The sequence below is a fragment of the Cervus canadensis genome, chromosome 11 (genome assembly GCF_019320065.1).
Source record: "Cervus canadensis isolate Bull #8, Minnesota chromosome 11, ASM1932006v1, whole genome shotgun sequence".
Taxonomy (NCBI): Eukaryota; Metazoa; Chordata; class Mammalia; order Artiodactyla; family Cervidae; genus Cervus; species Cervus canadensis.
This window is the reverse complement of record NC_057396.1, coordinates 19,837,611-19,861,583: the sequence shown is the minus strand read 5'-3', so window position 1 is coordinate 19,861,583 and position 23,973 is coordinate 19,837,611. Positions and strand designations below refer to the sequence as shown.

The 23,973-nt window shown below is 39.7% G+C and overlaps 1 protein-coding gene across 1 annotated transcript; it reads right to left on the bottom strand.

Moving 5' to 3' along the window:
• Window positions 1-15,794: 15,794 nt before the first annotated feature.
• Window positions 15,795-23,510, bottom strand: PTS (6-pyruvoyltetrahydropterin synthase). The gene is made up of 6 exons (XM_043482409.1): window positions 23,354-23,510; window positions 20,719-20,798; window positions 19,437-19,459; window positions 19,012-19,068; window positions 16,325-16,395; window positions 15,795-16,135 (listed from the first exon to the last, which is right to left on the bottom strand). The coding sequence occupies exons 1-6, from the start codon at window positions 23,434-23,436 to the stop codon at window positions 16,012-16,014; spliced, it is 438 nt and encodes a 145-aa protein (XP_043338344.1). The 5' UTR covers window positions 23,437-23,510; the 3' UTR covers window positions 15,795-16,011.
• Between the last annotated feature and the right edge of the window lie 463 nt (window positions 23,511-23,973).

Sequence of the window (23,973 nt, the reverse complement as noted above, 5' to 3'; positions counted from 1 at the left end):
CAAAAAATATCAAAATACATATGATGTTAAAAAAACACCTATTTCAAAAAACTCCAAGCTGGGGACTCCCCGGGTCCCCATCAACAAAAACCAGAGACAAACTCCATCTTTTCCCTCAAACCCTCAACATCCAGCAGTGCTGCCATCCATATACCAGCCCTAAATGATTTTCTTCTTTTTCCTCAAACAGTCCCTTCTAAAATACCTACCAGACTTTTTAGACCCCTACCTCCACAAATCTTCGGCCTTTTACTTGACCGATCTAGCTTGACTTCTAAAAAATTTACTGTTCACTCTAAAATAATTGATTTAGATTATTTTTTTTTAAAAATTCAAATTATGATGTCATCTCAGATACTATGACAATTCAAAAAAAAAAAAGAGACAAAATTGCCCAATTATTTCTTTTACCTTATGTTTCTATTAACTCCTCTAATGATATACAGACAAATGAATTAAAAAATACAAATCAAAAACAATCCTTATGGGTATCATTGATATCTAAATATGCCTGACAAAATATAAATATCAAAATTAATGATAAAAGATTTTCTGGTCTCCTCGATACTAGATCCAATATCACTATTATTTCCAAACACTTATGGCCTAAATCTTGGCCTATACAGAAAATTTCTTACCAAATTACAGAAATTTCTCAAACCAAAATACAAGAAGTCTATCAAAACATTCAAATTTATCCTTGTGAAGGCCAGCCTGCAACATTACAACCTTATGTGATAAATGCACCCCTTAATCTAATAAAAAAAAGATTTACTTATGCTATGACAAACTCAAATATACATTCCACATTTTTCCTAAGGGCCACTGCTCATTTACCAAACAATACAATTATTAAAATAACTTGGAAAAATGACAAGCCTATTTGGACAGAGCAATGACCCCTTACAAAAGAGAAATTGGAGACTACTAAGAAACTCATAACAACACAATTGAAATTAAAACATATTGAGGAATCTTATTTCCCTTGGAACGCTCCCATTTTTGTTATAAAAAAGAAATCTAACAAATGACATCTCTTAACAGATCTTAAAAAAGTTAATGCATCTATGAAACCTATAAATGCATTGCAACCAGGAATTCCATCACCTACCACTATTCCTCCAAACTGGCATATTATTATTATAGATTTATGGGATTGCTTTTTTAGTATACCTTTACACCCTCTAGACCGAGAGAAATTTGCTTTCTCTCTTCCTTATCTTAATCACACTGGACCTCATAAACGATACCAATGAACTATACTACCTCAAGGAATGATGAATTCTCCTACCATATGTCAATATTATGTAGCCAAGGCCCTTAAACCTATAAGAAAACAATTTCCTGACTTTCTTGTTATTCATTACATAGATGATGTATTGTTTTCAGCTCCATCTGTTTTAAAAACTCAACACATGTTTAACATAGCTCAACAATGCTTGAAAGATTCTGGATTAATTATTGCCCCTGAAAGAATCTAAACCTCTATAACTTTCCATTACTTAGGGTTAGTTATTAATAGACAACACATTACTCCTCAACTAATACAGATTCATACTGATAAATTATCAACCTTAAATAATTTTCAAAAACTTTTAGATGATATAAATTGGATTAGATCCTCCTTAGACATTGCTAATTATCAACTGACTAATCTATTTAATTCTTTAAAAGGAGATCCCAATTTAAATAGCCCTTGTTCACTTTCACGAGAGACACAAGTAGAACTCAAGTAGAACACAAGTAGAAATTGCAAAAGCAATTTCTTACACGTATTAGACTTGATTTACCTCTAAAATTATTTATACTTGACTCTCTTCATTCCCCCACAAGACTTCTTGCCCAACTAAAACACCCAATAGAATGGATCTATACCCATTTTAGAGGGACAAAATCACTTACACCCTATCTTGATTTAATCGCTCTAATTGTTATCAATGAAAGAAATAAAACTAACATTAATTGGCTCCGACCCTCATAAAATTGTTGTACCTATTAATAAATCTCAATTCAAAAACACATTACAAACTTCTACTGATTTCCAAATAGCTTTTCTGGAATATTTTAGAAAATTTTCATTTCATTATCCTTCTAACAAGCTCTAGAATTTCTTCAAAAATACTGAATTTATTATCTCCCACATCGTCAGCTCACAGCCTATACCTCAAGCTGATGTTTTCTATATAGATGAGACTAACAACACCAAAGCCTCATTCTAGTCTATTAAAGAATGTAAAGTCTTTCATACTAAATTTCACTCTGCTCAACAAAATAAATTATATGCTCTTATTCAAGTTATCCACCTACATCCTTACCCCATTAATATAATCTCTGATTCCTTATATTCAGTTTTTGTATTAAAAAATATAAAAACCTCCGCTAAACTCCAATCAACCTGTTATTCAGCAACTTTTTTTAGAACTACAATCTATTATTAGAAAACGCACTTCTCCCATTTATATTACTCATATCCAAACACATTCTTGCCTTCCCAGGTCTATGACTCGTAATAATGAACAAGCTGATAAACTTGTTTCTTTTGCTACTCCTGAAAAACAACATGCTTTTTACACAATAATGCTGGCTCCTTACACCATATATGAAAAATTCCATACCACTAAGATAAAAAAAATCATTAATAATTGCTCTACTTGTAAACCCTTACACCTTCAACCCATTACACAAGATACCAATCCTCGAAGATTACAGCCTAATGAATTATGACAAATGGATATGACTCATTGCCCTGAACTCTCTCCATCTTTCTTACATGTCTATATCGACACAAACTCTTCTTTTATCTGGGCCATACCTCTTTGAGGTCTAACTATACAACACGTTGTAACTCATTTATTAACTTGTTTTGCTATAATGAAAACTTCTAATTCTATAAAAACAGACAATGGCCCTGTCTATATTTCTAAACACTTCAAACAATTTTTACAATCATTTTCTAGTAAACATATTACAGGTATTCCTTATAACCCACAAACACAAGATACAGTCAAACGACCACATCACACACTAAAACTACAACAAAAAAAATTTAAAAAGGGAGAATACACAGGAACACTACTATCTTCCTTATCTAAAACAGACTTTACTAGATTCTAACATAAGCTATTCTATAAACCTACAACTATTGTTAATACAGCTTTATTTGTTTTAAATTTTTTTAATTTACCACAAGGAAATATCTTAACAAGAGCAGAACATTTCAAGGGATCACAGGATGCCTCTCTTCCTCTGCCCATTTGGTATCAAAACAGGCTAATCAAACAATGGAAGTCTAGGAAATTAATCTTACAGGGAAAGGGGTATACTTGTATTTCTCCAGATGGATCCTACGGAGTCAATTGGCTCCCTCTTCAGAGGATCCGCCCCCTGGGGAACCACTGGCGTTCAAGATAAAGAGGAAAATGTGGAATTCCCAGAAAGAGGAAGTTCCAATACAAGCCATGGCGGCTTTCAGTTCAGTTCAGTTCAGTCGCTCAGTCGTGTCTGACACTGAGACCCCATGAATCGCAGAACGCCAGGCCTCCCTGTCCATCACCAACTCCCGGAGTTTACTCAAACTCATGTCCATCGAGTCGGTGATGCCATCCAACCATCTCATCCTCTGTCATCCCCTTCTCCTCCTGCCCCCAATCCCTCCCAGCATCAGGGTCTTTTCCAATGAGTCAACTCTTCGCATCAGGTGACCAAAGTACTGGATTCTCAGCTTTAGCATCAGTCCTTCCAATGAACACCCAGGACTGATCTCCTTTAGGATGGACTGGTTGGATCTCTTTGCAGTCCAAGGGACTCTCAAGAGTCTTCTCCAACACCACAGTTCAAAAGCATCAATTTTTCAGTGCTCAGCTTTCTTCACAGTCCAACTCTCACATCCATACATGACCACTGGAAAAACCATAGCCTTGACTAGACGGAACTTTGTTGCAAAGTAATGTCTCTGCTTTTTAATATGCATCTAGGTTGGTCATAACTTTCCTTTCCAAGGAGTAAGTGTCTTTTAATTTCATGGCTGCAATCACCATCTGCAGTGATTTTGGACCCAAAAAATAAAAGTCTGAACTGTTTCCACTGTTTCCCCATCTATTTCCCATGAGGTGATGGGACCAGATGCCATGAACTTAGTTTTCTGAATGTTGAGCTTTAAGTCAACTTTTTCACTCTCCTCTTTCACTTTCATCAAGAGGCTTTTTAGTTCCTCTTCACTTTCTGCCATAAGGGTGGTGTCATCTGCATATCTGAGGTTATTGATATTTCTCCCGGCAATCTTGATTCCAGCTTTGCTTCTTCCAGCCCAGCGTGTCTCATGATGTACTCTGCATATAAGTTAAATAAGCAGGGTGACAATATACAGCCTTGACATACTCCTTTTCCTATTTGGAACCAGTCTGTTGTTCCAAGTCCAGTTCTAACTGTTGCTTCCTGACCTGCATATAGGTTTCTCAAGAGACAGGTCAGGTGGTCTGGTATTCCCATCTCTTTCAGAATTTTCCACAGTTTATTGTGAGCCACACATTCAAAGGCTTTGGCATAGTCAATAAAGCAGAAATTGATGTTTTTCTGGAACTCTCTTGCTTTTTCGATGATCCAGCAGATGTTTGCAATTTGATCTCTGTTTCCTCTGCCTTTTCTAAATCCAGCTTGAACATCTGGAAGATCACAGTTCACGTATTGCTGAAGCCTGGCTTCAGTAGTTTGAGCATTCTTTGGGATTGAAATGAAAACAGACCTTTTCCAGTCCTGTGGCCACTGCTGAATTTTCCAAATTTGCTGGCATATTGAGTGCAGCACTTTCACAGCATCATCTTTCAGGATTTGAAATAGCTCAACTGGAATTCCATCACCTCCACTGGCTTTGTTTGTAGTGATGCTTTCTAAGGCCCACTTGACTTCACATTCCAGGATGTCTGGCTCTAGGTGAGTGATCACACCATCATGGTTATCTGGGTCATTAAGGTCTTTTTTGTACAGTTCTTCTGTGTATTCTTGCCTACCTCTTCTTAATATCTTCTGCTTCTGTTAGGTCCATACCATTTCTGTCCTTTATCGAACCCATCTTTGCCTGAAATGTTCCCTTGGTATCTCTAATTTTCTTGAAGAGATCTCTAGTCTTTTCCATTCTGTTGTTTTCCTCTATTTCTTTGCATTGATCGCTGAGGAAGGCTTTCTTATCCCTCCTTGCTATTCTTTGGAACTCTGCATTCAAATGGGAATATCTTTCCTTTTCTCCTTTGCTTTTTGCTTCTCTTCTTTTCACAGCTATTTGTAAGGCCTCCTCAGACAGCCATTTTGCTTTTTGCATTTCTTTTCCATGGGGGTGGTCTTGATCCCTGTCTCCTGTACAATGTCACGAACCTCTGTCCATAGTTCATCAGGCACTCTATCAGATCTAGTCCCTTGAATCTATTTCTCACTTCCACTGTATAATCATGAGGGATTTGATTTAGGTCATACCTGAATGGTCTAGTAGTTTCCCCTACTTTCTTCAGTTTAAGTCTAAATCTGGTAATAAGGAGTTCATGATCTGAGTCACAGTCAGTTCCCAGTCTTGTTTTTGCTGACTGTATAGAGCTTCTCCATCTTTGGCCGCAAAGTATATAATCAATCTGATTTCAGTGTTGACCATCTGGTGATGTCCATGTGTAGAGTCTTCTGTTGTGTTGTTGGAAGAGGGTGTTTGCTATGACCAGTGCGTTCTCTTGGCAAAACTCTATCAGCCTTTGCCCTGCTTTATTCTGTACTCCAAGGCCAAATTTGCCTGTTACTCCAGGTGTTTCTTGACTTCCTACTTTTGCATTCCAGTAGCGTATAACGAAAAGGACATCTTTTTTGGGTGTTAGTTCTAAAAGGTCTTGTAGGTCTTCATAGAACCATTCAACTTCAGCTTCTTCAGCATTATTGGTTGGGGCATAGGCTTGGATTACTGTGATATTGAATGGTTTGCCTTGGAAATGAACAGAGAGAAAAGGGGAAGAAAAGGTGGAATCAAAAGGAGAGAGACAGATCCAGCCAGTAATCAGTTCCCTGAGTGTTCTCCACAGCCCAGAACACACAAAGAGATTCACAGGGTTGAGTAGAGAAGAGAAGAGGGAGGGAGCAGATAGAGGAGACCTGGTGGAGAAAAAGGAGAGTCAAAAGGGGGAGAGAGCAATCAAGCCAGTAATCTCACTCCCAAGTGAAAATGGGTAATGAAGATTGGGGTCTTAAAGGTACAAAATTGATAACAAATACCAAAAAGGAAAGATTAAAAATCTAGAGTAGAGAGGTTAGATTCTCAATAATACAATATATTTTAAAAAGTCACAAAAATTATAAAATATATATATGAAGTTTGCTTTAAAAGTGGGGGGGTTGCAAGGCAATAGTATGTTATAAAAATGAAAATTAAAGGAGTAATAGAGGACTTAAAAATAAAATTTTCTTTTTAATTTAAAAAATGATAATAGTGAAAATATTATCTAGGAATTTCCCTGGAGCTGTTGCGGACAGTGTGAGGTCAGTTCATTTTCAGATAGTACCTTGATCCGGCTTGTACTTCTCAAGATCTACAGGCCCCTTCCTATGTAGTTGGTGCTAACTGCAGGGTTTTAATCTAGTGCACCTGTCACTTCCAAAGCGGTTCCCTCTCTTTATTCTAGCTTCTTCTGTTTGCTGGTCTCTTCAGTGTCTAATTTCCACCCTGACACAAGGGGGCGATGGTGGTCACTTATTTAGGCTCACTTGTTCAGTCGTGCTGTAGGGAGCGGGGAACACTGCAACCAAATATCCCTGGCGTGTGTGGGGAGTGCGCGCAGTGTTTCAGCTGCACTGGGTTTGCCCCCGCTCAGGGCGTGTGTGCTTTCATGGTCTACACTGCTCAGGCTCCAGGTTGCTCTGGGGGAACTATCAGAGGCGGGCCCTGGGTTGCGTGCACTTCCCAGGTCTAAGTCACCCAGGTTCAGGTTCTCGGGTACTCCACAGAGGCGCAGACTTGGTTGGGCCTGAATTTTGTGCCCTTCCCCCGTCCCAGCAGCTCAGGAGACCAGGTGCTTGGCGAGTGCAGTCGCCCCCAGGTGGGCAGTGAGTCTTATCACCTCCCCCACCCCAGCCGCTCGGTTTTCTGGGTGAACAAAGGGCGCGCCTTCTCAGGTGTGCCGTGTGTCTCTTCTGGGGAGCTGACCTCTGGCTGCGACCCTCCCAGCGGATGTCACTCATCCAGAATCCCAAGTCTTGGTTAGCAACAAAGTCTGCTTGCAGTTTGGTAGAGAATGCCTCTCTGGGGCCGCGACTGCCCCCTTCCGGCTCTGGCTGCCCCCGCCTGCCTGTCTCTGGCGGAGGATGGGTCTGTCCGCAGCCAGCTAGCTCTGCTCAGTCCTTTGTTCTGTGAGCGGGCCTGGCAGTGTCTTGGGTTAGGGCTTTTCGCAGGATAGTTCTCTCTTTTCTCTCTCTCTCTGGCTATCCCACAGTCTAGAAACCCTCAGATTGCCCCTCAGATTCCCTCAGATTAGTTAGTTCCCCCAGATTGCCCTCGGGGCATTCAGGCCTGGTCCTTACCCTAAGCAATGCAGCCCACACCTCCCTGTCCAGCCCCTGCTTGCTAGTGGTGGATGCGAGCGTCTGGGCTGCTTCTCCACTTTGAGAAGGCACATAATCTGTAGGTTTTAATTATTTACTTATTTATTTTTCCTCCCGGTTATGTTGCCCTCTGAGATCCCAAGACTCGCAACAGACCTGCTGGTGAGATTGACTCCTGGTGTGGAAGCTTCTCTCTTTTTTAAGACTCCCTTCCCAGGATGGATCTCCATCCCTACCTCTTTTGTCTCTCTTTTTATCTTTTATATTTTGTCCTCCCTCCTTTCAAAGACAATGGGCTGCCTTTATGGGTGCCTAATGTCCTCTGCCAGCATTCAGAAGTTGTTTTGTGGAATTTGCTCAGCGTTCAAATGTTCTTGAGATGAATTTGTGGGGGAGAAAGTGGTCTCCCTGTCCTATTCCTCTGCCATCTTAGGACCACCCCCTACAGGATATAATTTAAAGGACAAAGGAAAAAACCCACAACCAAGATTACTCCATCCAGCAAGATTCTCATTCAGATTTAAAGGAAAAATTAAAAGCTTTACAGGCAAGCAAAGTTAAAGAGAATTCAGCACTACTAAACCAGCTTTACAACAAATAGTAAAGGAAATTCTCTAGACAAGAAACACAAGAGAACAAAAAGGCCTACAAAAACAAGTGGAAAACAATAAAGTAAATGAACAAACCAATCACAAGCACAGTAATCAACACTGCAATAAAAAATCTCCCAACAAACAAAAGCCCAGGGCCAGACGGCTTCACAGGCAAATTTTACCAAAAGTTTAGAGAAGAGCTAACACCAATCTTACTCAAACTCTTTCAGAAAAGTGCAGGGGAAGGAAAACTCCCAAATGCATTCTATGTGGCTATCATCACCCTGATACCAAAACCAGACAAAGATGCCACAAAAAAAGAAAATTACATGCCAATATCACTGATGGAGAATAAAATGGCAACCCTCTCCAGTATTCTTTCCTGGAGAATCCTGTGGACAGAGGAGCCTGGTGGGCTGCTGTCCATGGGGTTGCACAGAGTCAGACATGACTGAAGCAATTTAGCAGCAGCAGCAGCATCACTGATAAACACAGATGCAAAAATCTTCAAAAAAATTCTAGCAAACAGAATCCGACAACATATTAAAAGGGTCATACATCATAATCAAGTGGGCTTAATCCCAGGGATGCAAGGATTCTTCAATATATGCAAATCAATCAATGTGATACACCATATTAACATATTGAAAGATAAAAATCATATGATCTTCTCAATAGAAGTAGAGAGTTTCTGAAAAAAATGCAACATCCATTAATGATAAAAACTCTCCAGAAAGTAGGCATAAGGCCATATATGACAAACTCACATCAAACACTATTCTCAACTCTGAAAAACTGAAAGCATTTTCTCTAACATCAAGAACAAGACAAGGATGCCCACTCTTACCACTATTATTCAACACAGTTTTGGAAGTCCTAGCCACAGCAACCAGAGAAGAAAAAGAAATAAAAGGAATCCAGATAGGAAAAGAAGAAGTAAAACTCTGTTTGCTGATGATGTACTACACATAGAAAACCCTAAAGATGCCACCAGAAAATTACTAGAGCTAATCAATGAATAAAGTCACAGGATATAAAATTGATTCACAAAAATCCCCTGTACTCTTATACACTAACAATGAAAAACCAGAAAGCTATATTAAAGAATCAATCTCATTTACCATTGCAACAAAAATAAAATACTTGGGAATAATCCTACCTAAGGAGACAAAAGAGTTGTATATAAAAAACTATAAGACACTGATGAAAGAATTCAAAGATGACATAAACAGATGAAGAGATATATCATGTTCTTGGATTAGAAGAATCAATAATACGAAAGTGACTATACTACCCAAAGCAATCTACATATTCAGTGCAATCCCTATCAAATAACCAATGATATTTTTCACAGAACTAGAACAACAACAACAACAACAATTCACAATCTGTATGGAAACACAAAAGACGCAAAATAGCCAAACTAATCTTGAGAAGGAAGAATGGAGCTGGAACTATCAACCTTCCTGACTTCAGATGATGATACAAAGCTACAGTCATCAAGACAGCATGGTACTGACACAAAAACAGAAATACAGGCCAGTGGAACGAGATAGAAAGCCCAGTGATAAATCCACACACCTATGGGCACCTTATCTTTGACACAGGAGGCAAGAATATACAATGGAGAAAAGACAGTCTCTTCAATAAGTAGTGATGGGAAAACTTTGCAGGTATGAGTAAAAGAATGAGATTAGAATATTTCCTAACACCATACACAAAAATAAACTCAACTCATTAAAGACCTAAATTGAAGATCAGAAACTATAATGATCTTAGAGGAAAACACAGACAGAACACTCTTTGACATAATCACAAGATCCTCTATGACCCAACCCCTAGAGTAATGGAAATAAAAACAAAAATAAACAAACTGGACCTTATGAAACTTAAAAGCTTTTGCACAGCAAAGGAAACTATAAACAAGGTGAAAAGACACCCTCAGAATGGGAGAAAATAATAGCAAATGAAACAACTGACAAAAGGTTAATCTCCAAAATATACAAACAAGCAGCTCATGCAGCTCAATACCAGAAAAACAAACAATCCAATCAAAAGGTGGGCATAAGACCTAAACAGACATCTCTCCAGAAAAGACATACAGATGGCTAATAAACACATGAAAAGAGGCTCAAGGAGAAATGCAAACCAAAACTGCAATGAGGTATCACCTTACACCGATCAGAATGGCCATCATGAAAAAACTCACAAACAGTAAATGTTGAAGAGGACATAGAGGAAAGGGAACCCTCCTACACTGTTGGTGGGAATGCAAATTGATAAAGCCACTATGGAGAAGAGTATGGAGATTCCTTAAAAAACTAGGAGTAAGACTACCATATGACCCAATAATCCCATTACTGGGCATATACCCTGAGGAAACCATAACTGAAAAAGACACGTGTACCCCAATGTTCATTGCAGTACTATTTACAATAGCTAGGACATGGAAGCAACCTAGATGTCCATTGACAGATGAATGGATAAAGTTGTGGTACCTATATACAATGTAATATTACTCTGCCATAAAAAGGAATGCTTTGGTCATCTGATGCAAAGAACCGACTCACTGGAAAAGACGCTGATGCTAGGAGCTAGAGAGCAGGAGGAGAAGGGGGCGACCGAGGATGAGATGGTTGGATGGCATCACAAACTCAAAGGACATGCATTTGAGCAAACTCTAAGAGATACTGAAGGAAAGGGAAGCCTGGTGTGCTGCAGTCCATGGGGTCACAATGAGTCAGACATGACTTACTGAACTGAACAACATAAAAAGAAACAAATCTGAGCCAGTTCTAATGAGGTAGATGAGCCTAGAGACTATTATACAGAGTGAAATAAGTCAGAAAGACAAAAACAAACATTGTATATTAACACATATATATGGAATCTAGAAAGATGGTACTAATGAACCTATTTACAGGGCAGAAGTGGAGAAGCATACATAGAGAACAGACTTGGTGACACAGTGGAGGAAGGAAAAGGTGTGACAAATTGAGAGAGCAGCATTGAAATGTACACATTACTATATATAAAATTAGACAGCCAGTGGGAATTTGCTGGATGACACAGGGAGCTCAAATTCGGTGTTCTGTGACAACCTAGAGAGGTGGGATGTGGGAGGGAGGTTCAAGAGGGAGGGGATATATGTGTACCTATGGCTGATTCATGTTGATGTATGGCAGAAGCCAACACAATATTGTAAAACAATTTTCCTCCAATTAAAAATAAAAATTTTTAATTTTAAAATTTGTAAAAATACTTATTAATCTATTCACTATATACCAAATACACTTAGCACATGATCACACTGGTGATCTCACTCACAAAATTTTACCTCACTTACAAAATTTTACCCTTTCAGTTTTTCCCCTTTTCTCCTCAATTCTAAACTATTCCACCTCCCTGTCCCATCACTTTAAGCACCATTCAGGACTAACCTCCTCCACTAAGCTTTTCCGAAACTCACCACCCCACAATAATCTTTTCCCATTTCTAAATTAATACCCATTTGGTATTTAAAATCATTGAGATATAAAATCTAGGATCAGGCAGAAGCAACTTCAGAAAACATCTGTCCAACATTCATTTTGGAAAACTAAGGCTCTGAGGTGAAAGGGACAAAGCTATTTGGTAACAGCACTCAGACTAGGACTCAAGGCTCAACGTTTTCATGTTACTCAATTCTAAAAATATTTACCACTATGTATAAGATACTGTAAAATCCCAGCAGTTTCTACCAAACACCATTCATTTAATCAACGAAAATTATTGCATACTATTACCAGATATTCTGCTTAATTTTGCCCACAAGTTATCAGGGTAGTGAAAAAACAAAACAGTAAAGCTTCCCAGAACACACCTGCAATGCAGGAGACGGAGACACAGGCTTGAGCCGTAGATTGGGAAGACCCCCTGGAGAAGCAAGTGGCAACCCACTCCAGTATCTTTTCCTGGGAAATCCCATGGACAGAGGAGCCTGGAGAGCTACAGCTATGGGGTCGCAAAGAGTCGGACATGGCTTAGTAACTAGACAACAAAGCAATAATTACAATATACTTTGATAAGGTCTCTGACAGCAGTTCTAGGGAGATTTAAAAAAATCTATATCCTATCCTTGAACATTCACTCATCTACTCACTCACTCATTTACTAGATAGATAGATAAACAGTAGATAAATAGAATTCTCACTTTCCTAAGAAGAGCAAGTAGGAGAAAAATGTTCTCTAGAAGCAACTCATGAACACAAACACCTGGAGTGACTGTTACCACAAAAAAATGTTTTTTTAACATGATATCAAATCTGCATAATGTGGTATCAAAAAAGTATTGAAATGTATAAACTATCTCTTTTTTTTAGTCTGTGCTTGGGAGTCAGACTGAGCATCAAACACTCAGTTTACTACTTATTTTGCTGAGTTAGTTTAGACAAGTAGCTTAAAACTCAACTCAGTCTCAATTTTCTCATCTGTAAAATGGAAATAATGCTCACCTTGAATGGAATTTTTAAGAATTAAAACATAAATTGCCTTACCAAATTATTGTTATCCTGCCTATCAAGTAATCTATACAAAATATATGTAAGTAACATAAAAATTGTGCTGATAACTAAAAGACATTCAAATTTGATCAAGTGGGCATCACATTACTGTCAAAATTTATTGTAAAATACATGCAGTTAAACTCTCCAAAATAAAAGTATACTCCTTTGAAAATTTTTTTAGTGTACTAATCATGGCACAAGTCCTTTTACTCTTTTCAGGCAGCAACATTCTAAGAATCCATCATGTACTAGTTGCTATGTGAAGAGAAAAATGAACCCTATGTTTAAGGAACTTGGTTTTAAAATACAAATGAGAACACAAGTGAGAACTGTTCTTTGTGGGAAGAAAGCAAATGTATTCTTGTAGACTTTGGCATGAAGAAAGATACCAGAGATGAATGCCACAAAAGCAGCTCAACTTGAAGCAGGTGATTTAGTGATCAGAACAAAACAAGATTAACTAGGAAAAACTTCCATAAAGAGATGCTGTACACAGCCGCTATGGAAAACAGTGTGGAGATTTCTTAAAAAACTGGAAATAGACCTGCCATATGACCCAGCAATCCCACTTCTGGGCATACACACTGAGGAAACCAGATCTGAAAGAGACACGTGCACCCCAATGTTCATCGCAGCACTGTTTATAATAGCCAGGACATGGAAGCAACCTAGATGCCCATCAGCAGATGAATGGATAAGGAAGCTGTGGTACATATACACCATGGAATATTACTCAGCCATTAAAAAGAATTCATTTGAATCAGTCCTAATGAGATGGATGAAACTGGAGCCCATTATACAGAGTGAAGTAAGCCAGAAAGATAAAGAACATTACAGCATACTAACACATATATATGGAATTTAGAAAGATGGTAACGATAACCCTATATGCAAAACAGAAAAAGAGACACAGAAATACAGAACAGACTTTTGAAACTTTGTGGGAGAATGTGAGGGTGGGATATTTCAAAAGAACAGCATGTATACTATCTATGGTGAAAACAGATCACCAGCCCAGGTGGGATGCATGAGACAAGTGCTCGGGCCTGGTGCACTGGGAAGACCCAGAGGAATCGGGTGGAGAGGGAGGTGGGAGGGGGGATCGAGATGGGGAATACGTGTAAATCTATGGCTGATTCATATCAATGTATGACAAAACCCACTGAAATGTTGTGAAGTAATTAGCCTCCAACTAATAAAAAAAAAAAAAAAAGAGAGATGCTGTACAGAGTAACATATCCTTTTCATGATTATGTTAACAAGGAAAAACTTCCATAAACAGATGCTGTACAGAGTAACATATCCTTTTCATGCTGATTTTCTTAACAAGGTTTAATACATGTGATTATTTTTCAGTCTTCTGAGTTTAAATGTTTCAGGTAGCCATAAGGTCTGAAAACAAATACACATGAGCAGTTTACTCCTCTTCTGTGATATGTTCAGTGTTTCTCACTAGCAGTTCACGGTTCAGTGAGCAAATCTGCAGTGAACAGCGTGCACTACCAAAAGGCACCCCGTCAGTCCCCGTACTTTCACTTATAACGCACTGTCCCAGACGATTCAGGTCTAATCCTCACTGAATAAGCGTGCACCTTTTCTCCTTTGCCTTTTGCTTCTCTTCTTTTCTCAGCTATTTGTAAGGCCTCCTCAGACCACCATTTCGCCTTCTTGCATTTCTTTTCCTTGGGGATGGTCTTGATTATCACCTCCTGTACGATGTCACGAACCTCTGCCCCTAGTTCTTCAGGCACTCTATCAGATCTAATCCATCAAATCTATTTGTCACTGCCACTGTATAATCAAAAGGGATTTGATTTCAGTCATACCTGGATGGCCTAGTGGTTTTCCCTACTTTCTTTAAGTCTGAATTTTGCAATAAGGAGTTCATGATCTGAGCCACAGTCAGCTCCTGGTCTTGTTTTTGCTGACCGTATAGAGCTTCTCCACCTTTGCCTGAAAAAAATATAATCAATCTAATTTCAGTATTGACCATCTGGCCCTATTCATGTGTAGGGTCAACTCTTGTGTTGTTGGAAAATGGTGTTCACTATAACCAGTGCATTCTCCTGGCAAAACTCTGTTAGCCTTTGACCTGCTTCATTTCGTACTCCAAAGCCTAACTTGTCAATTACTCCCGGTACCTCGTAACCTCCTACTTTTGCATTCCAGTCCCCTATGATGAAAAGGACATCTTTTTTTGGTGTCAGTTTTAGAAGGTCTTATATGTCTTCATGGAACCATTCAACTTCAGCTTCTTCAGCATTAGTGGTTGGGGTGTAGATTTGGATTACTGATATTGTAATGAATTTTGATATTGAATGGTTTGCCTTGAAAACGAACAGAGATCATTTTGTCATTTTTGAGACTGCACCCAAGTACTGTATTTTGGGCTCTTTTGTTGACTGTGAGAGCTACTTCATTTCTTCTAAGGGATTCTTGTCCACAGTAGTAGATATAATGGTCGTCTGAATTAAATTAGCCCACTACAGTCCATTTTTGTTCACTGATTCCTAAAATGCGATGTTCACTCTTGCCATCTCCTGTTTGACCACTTCCAATTTACCTTGATTCATGGACCTAACATTCCAGGTTCCTATGCAATACTGTTCTTTACAGCATCAGACTTTACTTTCACCACCAGACACATCCACAGCTGGGCATTGTTTCTGTTTTGGCTCAGCCTCTTCATTCCTTCTGGAGCCATTTCTCCACTCTTCTCCAGTAGCATATTGGGCACCTACCAACCTGGGGATTTCATCTTTCTGTGCCATATCTTTTTGCCTTTTCATACTGTTCATGGGGTTCTCAAGGCAAGAATGCTGAAGTGGTTTGTCATTCCATTTTCCAATGGAACACGTTTAGCATATCCTAGAAGTAGTAATCAAGGGAGCTCAATCTACTAGAAATACTATGTAGTCTCTATTTCCAGACTTTGTGGTCACTGGTATTTTTTATAAGATTCACCTACTGTCAGTCTTATAAACATTTTTGCCATTTATATTATACCAAGAAAAAAATGAATACTAAAAATGAGATAATGGGGGGAAAAAAACAGATTTCTTTTGCTTCCAAATAATTCTACACCAGAACATTTTGCTGAAGTGATTTTAATCTACAGATGAACAACTCTTTAAATGATACTCAGAATACATTACAAACTTGGTTTTAAATTAGATTTGAGTCTAGAACAGGACTCACTCACAGTGATTCCAGAACACAATGTGGAAGTGCAACAGTTAGGTGATGACTTCTTAATTGTTCAAGGGGATAAAGATCTTCAAATATGGATGGAAATTAATCTCTAAGAGTTATTCTCCTTTATAGACTACAATATTATTGTCAGTTTCATATACTTTTACTTTATAAAGAACTCCCACAGGAAGAAATTTCTGGAGGTTTTCCCAGATATATACGGCTACATTTTCTGTTGTGCTGGAGAAGAAAAGGAAAGAAGGTCAAAAGACAAATAAGTGAAACTTCATGTTTAATATTTACAGAGAATAAAAATTCTAGTTTCAAAAGATATCATTACACTAAAAAAAAACTCACACAATAATCAAGTAAAATGTTAAAATAAATTCTTTTTTCTTACTATTTATATAAAGTAAAACAGTCACTCACCTTACAATGTCTGCAAAATACGGCACATCTAGATCCAGATTCTTATGATCAAGGGGCTTCATAATCGCCTCCTACAGACAAAACAAAGGAAAAATATCACTGATTCCATTTATGAATCATATTTCAAAGTGTCCAACCTTCACCTCTAAATCTTACCTTATCATCTCGTCACTAACTCAGTACTTGCAAGAACTTTGTGTCTTACAAAACAATCTCAGAAAGTTTGAATTTGTAAAATAAAAAAAGGCCTAGCTCTCCATAACGGCTGGATATCCTCATTACTGAATGCAGAGAGGTAAGAAACCAAAAAATAGAGAATTCACTGGTTCTTTCTCATAACAAGCCTTCGTGATTCAAAATTTAGTTTAACACTTCTTGAATTCTGTCCAAAATGATACCACAAGTACTTTTCTCTAACAGTCTCACCATCAGCACAATGCCACAATATAGTTAGTTCACACATTCAATGAGTACTACATTTTATAAAGCAGATTAAGACTGAAATTATGTAAGGTGTTCTGAGTTTCTGCCATAGGAGTAATTTAACAATGACCCTGGGCTCTTAGAAAGAAAACTAAAAACATGTAAAGACTGGCTTCTTAATACACAGCATTTTCTTTGTCAATGGCAAGAATTGTAATTGCCTTATTCTTTATAAACTTTCCCTGGTGGCTCAGATGGTAAAAGTGTCTGCTTGCAATGCGGGAGGACCTGGGTTCGATCCCTGGGTTGGGAAGATCTCCTGGAGAAGCAAATGGCAACCCACTCCAGTACTCTTGCCTAGAAAATTCCATGGATGGAGGAGCCTGTTAGGCTACAGTCTGTGGGGTCGCAAAGAGTTGGACACGACTGAGCAACTCCTTTCATTTCACTTTTTGTAAACTTTTACTTTTAGCTATTGAAAAAACCTAAGCAATCTTAAAAAATTAATAAACTAGTGAACATAACAAAAAAGAAATAGACTCACAGATGAAGAAAACTAGTGGTTACCAGTGGGGAGCGAGAAGGGAGGAAGGGTATAAAAGCACAGAGGATTAAGAGGTATGAACTATTACATATAAAATAAGCTATAAGGACATACTCTACAACATGAGGAACACAGCCAATATTTTATAAACTATAAATGGAGTATAACCTATAAAAAATGTCAATCACTATACTGTACACCCATAACATATAATATTATACATCAACTATACTTCAATTAAAAAAAAAGAATTTGTGGAACAATCTAAGTTTCCATATGGTATGGTTCTAAGAAGGGTACATTAATAATAACAATAACAATCATTATCTGAGAAAAATCAGAATCATATAAAAAGAGTAAGTCTTAAGCCAAACAAATTTTAAAATAATGATATCCACATGGATATCAAGAAAATAAATCCTTGTTTAATCTTTGTTTTAACTGAAAACTCCTGTTCGGATCCCAACTTTTCCATTGAGACCTCTCCTACAGGGCTCTTTCTAATTTGTCTCTGTATGTCATAAGCCACTTTTACTAATGTAAAGGTAAAGTATGTGGTATGAAGTGTCCTTCAGGTACGCAAAGATGGGAAAAAAGTGCAGAGCATTTCTCCTCTGGTATTTCACTGTATGCCTGTCTGGGGTGTTTCTTATAAACTTGAATGTATATATATTTATTTTATATCACTAGTGTTTGCAAGAACTTTGTCTTTATAGCTTTCCTAAAGTACTCTGAGCACAACACTGTTTGTTCACTCATTCTCCTATTCATTTATTCAACCAACACTTATTTAACACTTGGTGTTCTTCACCTGCTATAAAGTCATGTGAGCATGCTGTGGCGAAGAGTTATGTCTCATTCATCATTGGATTCCTAGTGCTCAGCTCAAAGACTGATGCAAAGCAGGCAAACTTGTTAAATATATGGAAGATAAGCAACATGAAAGAAGTAATGATTATTCATAATAACATTTTTAATGTTATTTAAATGTCAAATTTTAAAACAAAAGTAAGGAGCAAAGCTGAAGCACAACAAACAGGTAAAATGATGGCATATAAAAACAAAGCTGGATGGAAGGAAATCTACTTCCCGACTTTGCAAAGGATCAATTACACGACTGAGGGCAAGTAGGGGACGTTAACTATTCAGTGTCTCTCACTCTCAGTCAAAGGAAGGAAGAAACTGGCATAGATAACCTCTGCAGTCTCTCACAATCCAAGAATTCTGTAATGATATAAGCAGTAAGTCTTTTAATGAAAACCTTCTTTTTTGTTATCCCTATCATCAACTGCCCCAGTGAGTTTAAAGTAAAGCTAGAGTGAATAAAACAGGATAGTATTAAAATCTGTGATTAAAGATGTAAGGAAAATTCACCAATTTCAGAAATAGAAAGCTTCAAGGATAAAGTGTCCTGAAAGAAGGGAAGAATTTGTTAAACAGAGGAAATCAGGATATGTCAACAAAGAAGACAAGATGAGCTCACTACATATCATTCCTGTCACTGTAATACAACCATGACTAATTCCCATTCAGCCATCCCAACACCTTTAGAGGACACTGAGAGAAGTTCCTCCAACTATTAATACTACCCCATTCCCACACCCAATTCCACCTGAAAGGTCACAGGACCTCTGACGATACTTGGCTGGGGAAGTGAAAAGGGGGCCATCAAATATTATACTCAGAAGACAGCACAAAACAGCATCCAGCATGCCATTACCTCCATACACTCCTTGAGGTCCGTCAAATTCATGACCATTCCTGTAACAGGATCAATCTAAAGAAGAAACAAAGGTGAGTATTACTACAGTATGCTCTTCAGATTTTAACCTCTGTAAGACTGCAACATGTGCAGAACCTGGTCCCACACTGCCTTCGTCCCCGCGACAATCCATCTCAGCATGGAAACACCAAATCCTCGAGGCTCCCTTTCCACTGCACCGCCCTTCTACCTGTCCACATACAGCACACAATGGACGATGCTTTGGGAGAAGACAGGCCTGAAATGGCAGCAGCTCACCGTACACAAAGACCAACAACGAAGCAACAACGAATCTGAACAGAAGTTTTCAACACAGAATCCATCGCTTTGGCTGAAAGAGGGCCCAGCAATCTGCACAAAACACAGACAAGTTCGGCACGTACCTCTCCATGTACTGTCACCACAACTATGGGGAAGAAAACAAAACAACCAAAAAACCAGCGTGACTTTCAACAGGTTAACATCCAAACACAAGTTAGCAACATAAATTAGGTGTTAGAGCCCAGCTCTACAAAGCTGTATTCCCTCCCACAATGTCTGTTCTTTCGGTTAAGATCTTTTTATCAACTAATGCAATTCGGCCACAGCAGAGGAACTTAAGAGTGCCTGGCCAGGGCTAAAAAGGGTATAAATTTTGCTTATGATGTACTTGGAAGGAATCGCTACTTCAAGATGCCGCTTAATCACTGCCTATAGAAGTAGAAAATGTACAGGAAGACATCCAACTACACGCTGCGCTGCTCCTACCTTCCTGAGCAAGCAAACTACTCCTGGGCCTAAAACGCTTATCCCTTATCTCATAAAACTGTAAACACAGTCTATAGCAATGATTTGTAGATTAACAAGTACTTCTGAAAAAATGTGTACCTGTGGCCAATTCATATCAATGTACGGCAAAAACCATCATACCGCTGTGAAGTAACTCTTCTCCCATTAAAATTAATTAATTTTTAAAAAGTGAAACTTCTGAAAGATCTTGATGATCAGAGTGCTTTGCGAATTAATGACTTTTACATATTTCTTTCAGCTTCATAGAAACACCAGTAGGTAATGTGATAAGTGAGCAGACAGAATGAGAGATACAGATCAAGTAAGAGACAGTAACTACACGTGAAAGCCCAATATTCTGACATCTTTTCTGGTCTTTTTACTCCACCATATCATTTGCTGTGATACTCTATGGCTTACACAGCTATCTTTTTTATATCATCTGTATCTCAATAAACAAGTCTCTTGTCCTTGCATAAATTAATTACCTCCTTAGAACACTGCTGTCAAAGTTTTAGACCCAACTTATTTTACTGTCATACAGCATATCTTGAGCCAACATTCTCTTTTCTCAGTCATTACTTACACAGTGAATACAATCTAATTTTAACATTGACCTCGGCAATACCTAATTAGAAGCAAACATGGTGCCAAAAGAATGTCATGTACTGGAAGGCCAAGGAAAAAATTATTTAAACCATTCTGTTTTGAACTATAACTTAAGATACATCCAACTAAGGCGACAGATCTTTTCATTTTGAACTTTCACTTACTTTCTCATTCACGACTCAAGGCATTCACGCTCTGTCCATGCTTTCTTACTCACTAAGACCATAGTTGCTGAACAGTCATTCATCATCATTGAAAGGGCTAAAATTCCACCAGTTTTTCTCTCACCTTTATAATTGTGCCCATGGCCATTTGGGTTGTTGCACTTCCCAAATAATTTCAAGTTTTCTTCATTACTAAGAGATTTGCTGACAAAAAAAAAAAAAAAACAACAACATGACACAAGTTCTGATACCTTCTCTGTTCCCTACACTTACTGTTTTCTCTAGCCTTTGAAAAACTTCACAACTTACTATTCTTTAGCTCATCAAACAGTCATAAATCCATTTGATTTCACTACTTAATTTTATGTCAGGAACCACAATGTGTCCCCTAATTAGACTACCATACAAATCAGCATACATTAATTCAACATCCTTGTTCCACATAAAAAACTGATCTGCTGAAGACCCTTCCATTTTTCAACTCAACATTTACTGAACACAGTAAGTCCCCCACATATGAAGAGTACCATTCTGAGAGTGTGTTCTTAAGCCCAAAGTTTGCTAAGGTACCCAACTAACATAATCAGCTATATAGTTCTGTACTGTAATAGGTTTAGAAGACTTTTCATACAAAGAATACATAAAAACAAACACAAAAACATAAAACATTTGTAATCTTACAGTACAATACCTTGAAAAGTACAGTAGTATAGTACAACAGCTAGCGTAAAGGGTCCAGCGTCAAGTGAACAGGCAAAAAGAGCTAGTGACTACAGGAGGGAGTTCAGTTCAGTGGCTCAGTCGTGTCCCACTGTTTGCGAACCCAAGGACTGCATGCAGCACACCAGGCCTCCCTGTCCCTCACCAACTCCCTGAGTTTACTCAAACTCATGTCCATTGAGTCGGTGATGCCATCCAACCACCTCATCCTCTGTCGTCCCCTTCTCCTCCGGCCTTCAATCTTTCCCAGCATCAGGGTCTTTTCAAATGAGTTAGTTCCTCGCAACAGGTGGCCAAAGCATTGGAGTTTCAGCTTCAGCATCACTCCTTCCAATGAATATTCAGGACTGATTTCCTTCGAGGAGGTGGAAAATGGTAGAGCTGAAGGATCGTCAACAACAGGAGACAAAGAGCAGGCTGCACCTTCACGCACGCCTGACACTGATGGCACAGGTTCTGGTTCCTTGCTGGAACCAGCCGTGTGTCCGCATCTTTAAGAAGTACACAACCTGAAGGTTTGTACAGTGGGGACTGACTGCACCTACTACATACCAGGCATGGGCTGAATGAAGCAGTGGTACACGGTAACTTAAATAAAAAAGAAGATGGTTAACCTCAAGTAGCTTGAAATCTTATTCCTCCTGGTTTGGGGGCGAACGGATATACATGTATGTATGGCTGAATCCCTTCACTCTTCACCTGAAACTACAACATTGTTAATTGACTATACCCCAACAGAAAATGAGTTTTTCAAAAATCTGAATAAAAAACTCATTCCTCCTAAAAAATAATTACATGACCTAGTACATCTCTTTAAATTCTTGCTTTATTTCTCCTCACCTATTGCCTACCTGATAACCCCACCAATCCACTGAGGGGTATTCAAACCCGGGTAAACTTTAAAATTACAATACTCAGTTATTGTTCCAGGCAGAGAACCATTTTCTTAATAGATTTTTGCGCCTATACCTGTCCAGTCAACCGTGCACCTTCAATGAGGCCTTACCACTCTCATACATTTAAGCTTCCTAATAAATAACCCCTTTCTTTTTGAGATTCTGTTACTTTCCTTTCTCCTGCTCACCTACTTCTTACATTTAGAGTGCTACTGTTGACAAAGTTTTTGCACAAAATTATCTCACTGTACCTGCCACAAAACGGACCAGTTTGTACATTTCAGACAGAAAACTGTGACAGGTCTTGATCACTGCTGCATCCCTGTTGCCTAGCACCGAGATCTAATAACAAATACCGGTCCAGTGAATGAATGGATGGGTGAATCCTGTTAGGTAGAAATTATTATCTTCATTTTATAGACCAAGAAACACACGCTCGGACAGCAGAGCTTGCTAGTGAGTGGCAACACCCTCCTCAAAATCAGCTCTTCAGTGCAATCAAGCAGTCTGAGTACTCTGCGTTCAGAACCCCAACTGTGCTTCTAATCTCGGGAAAGTGAACATCCAGGTTCATTTTCTGTTCAGTAACAAGTGGACAAAACTCGTCCTGCTGTAGCGACATTAGCGAGGGAAGATGACGCTTTTGATACATTATAGTAGCTAACACGTATTGAGTGTTTCGGGCTTCCCAGGTGGTACTAGTGGTAAAGAACCTCCTGCAAATGCAGGAGACCCAGGTTCGAGCCCTGGGTCGGGAAGATCCCCTGGAGACGAGCATCGCCACCCACTCCAGTACTCTTGCCTGGAGAATCCCCATGTACAGAGGAGCCTGGCGTGCTCTAGTCCATGGGGTCGCAGACTCAGACACGACGGAAGCGACTTAGCACGCTCTGCCCGTTTACGATGTGCCTGGCACTGAGTAACCTGGGCGAATTCAACTCCCTTCAACATCACAAGGACCCCGATAACCGGGTCAACTCCAGTGGCCACTGCTGTGAGGCCAACAAGAAAGCCTGGCGGCCAAAGGAGGCCGCGGCGCGCACCCAGCCTTTCATCCGCCGCAGCCCCGCTCCTCCCACACCCCGGCCCTCGCCCCGGGGCTCCACGGCCCTGTCCCCACCACCTGTGGAGGGCGCACCCCACCTGTGCAGGCGGTGGGTCGCGCTGAAGGAAACGAGGCGGGACACTCGCGCCCGCCGGCGAGGGCCCGACCCTGCCCCGTTCATGGCTCTGCAAGCCCCCGGCCGGGCCGGCGTCCCCACCCCTCGGCCCGCCGCCAGCCTGGGATGGGCGGAGCCCCGCTTCGCGGCGGCGCAACGCGGCGGGCGCCCAGCAGACGCTCTCTGCCTCTCGCTGCGGCTGGGCTCCCTCTGCCGGCCGGAGGCCGTTAATAGCCGTCCCTTGTGCGTGCCTAGTCGCTTCAGTCTGGTCCGACTCTCTGCGACACTGTGGACCTTAGCTTGCCAGGCTCCTCTGTCCATGGGATTCTCCAGGCGAGGATACTGGAGTGGGTTGCCATGCTCTCCTCCAGGGCATCTTCCCCACTCAGGGATCAAACCGGCCTCTTTTATGTCTCCTGCATTGACAAGTGGGTTCTTTACCATTTTACCACTAGCGCCACCTGGGAAGCCCTAACCGAAGTCCCTTACCATCCTCATCTCTTGGAATAGCAAGCACTCAGAGGTGGGTGTGCCTCAGAGCGATAGAATAAGGTGGTTGGGGGCTTAGTGTCCCTCACTGTTGCCTCTGCTCAACGAGGTCCT

What these genes read in the sequence shown, in the direction of transcription:
- PTS (XM_043482409.1), bottom strand. Translation starts at nt 23,436, where the DNA reads ATGAACGGGGCAGGGTCGGGCCCTCGCCGGCGGGCGCGAGTGTCCCGC. An exon ending in GCGACCCACCGCCTGCACAG is followed by an intron (nt 20,799 to 23,353) that starts GTGGGGTGCGCC and finishes TTTTTTTGTCAG; the next exon opens with CAAATCTCTTAGTAATGAAG. An exon ending in TGGTGACAGTACATGGAGAG is followed by an intron (nt 19,069 to 19,436) that starts GTACGTGCCGAA and finishes TTTCTTCTTTAG; the next exon opens with ATTGATCCTGTTACAGGAAT.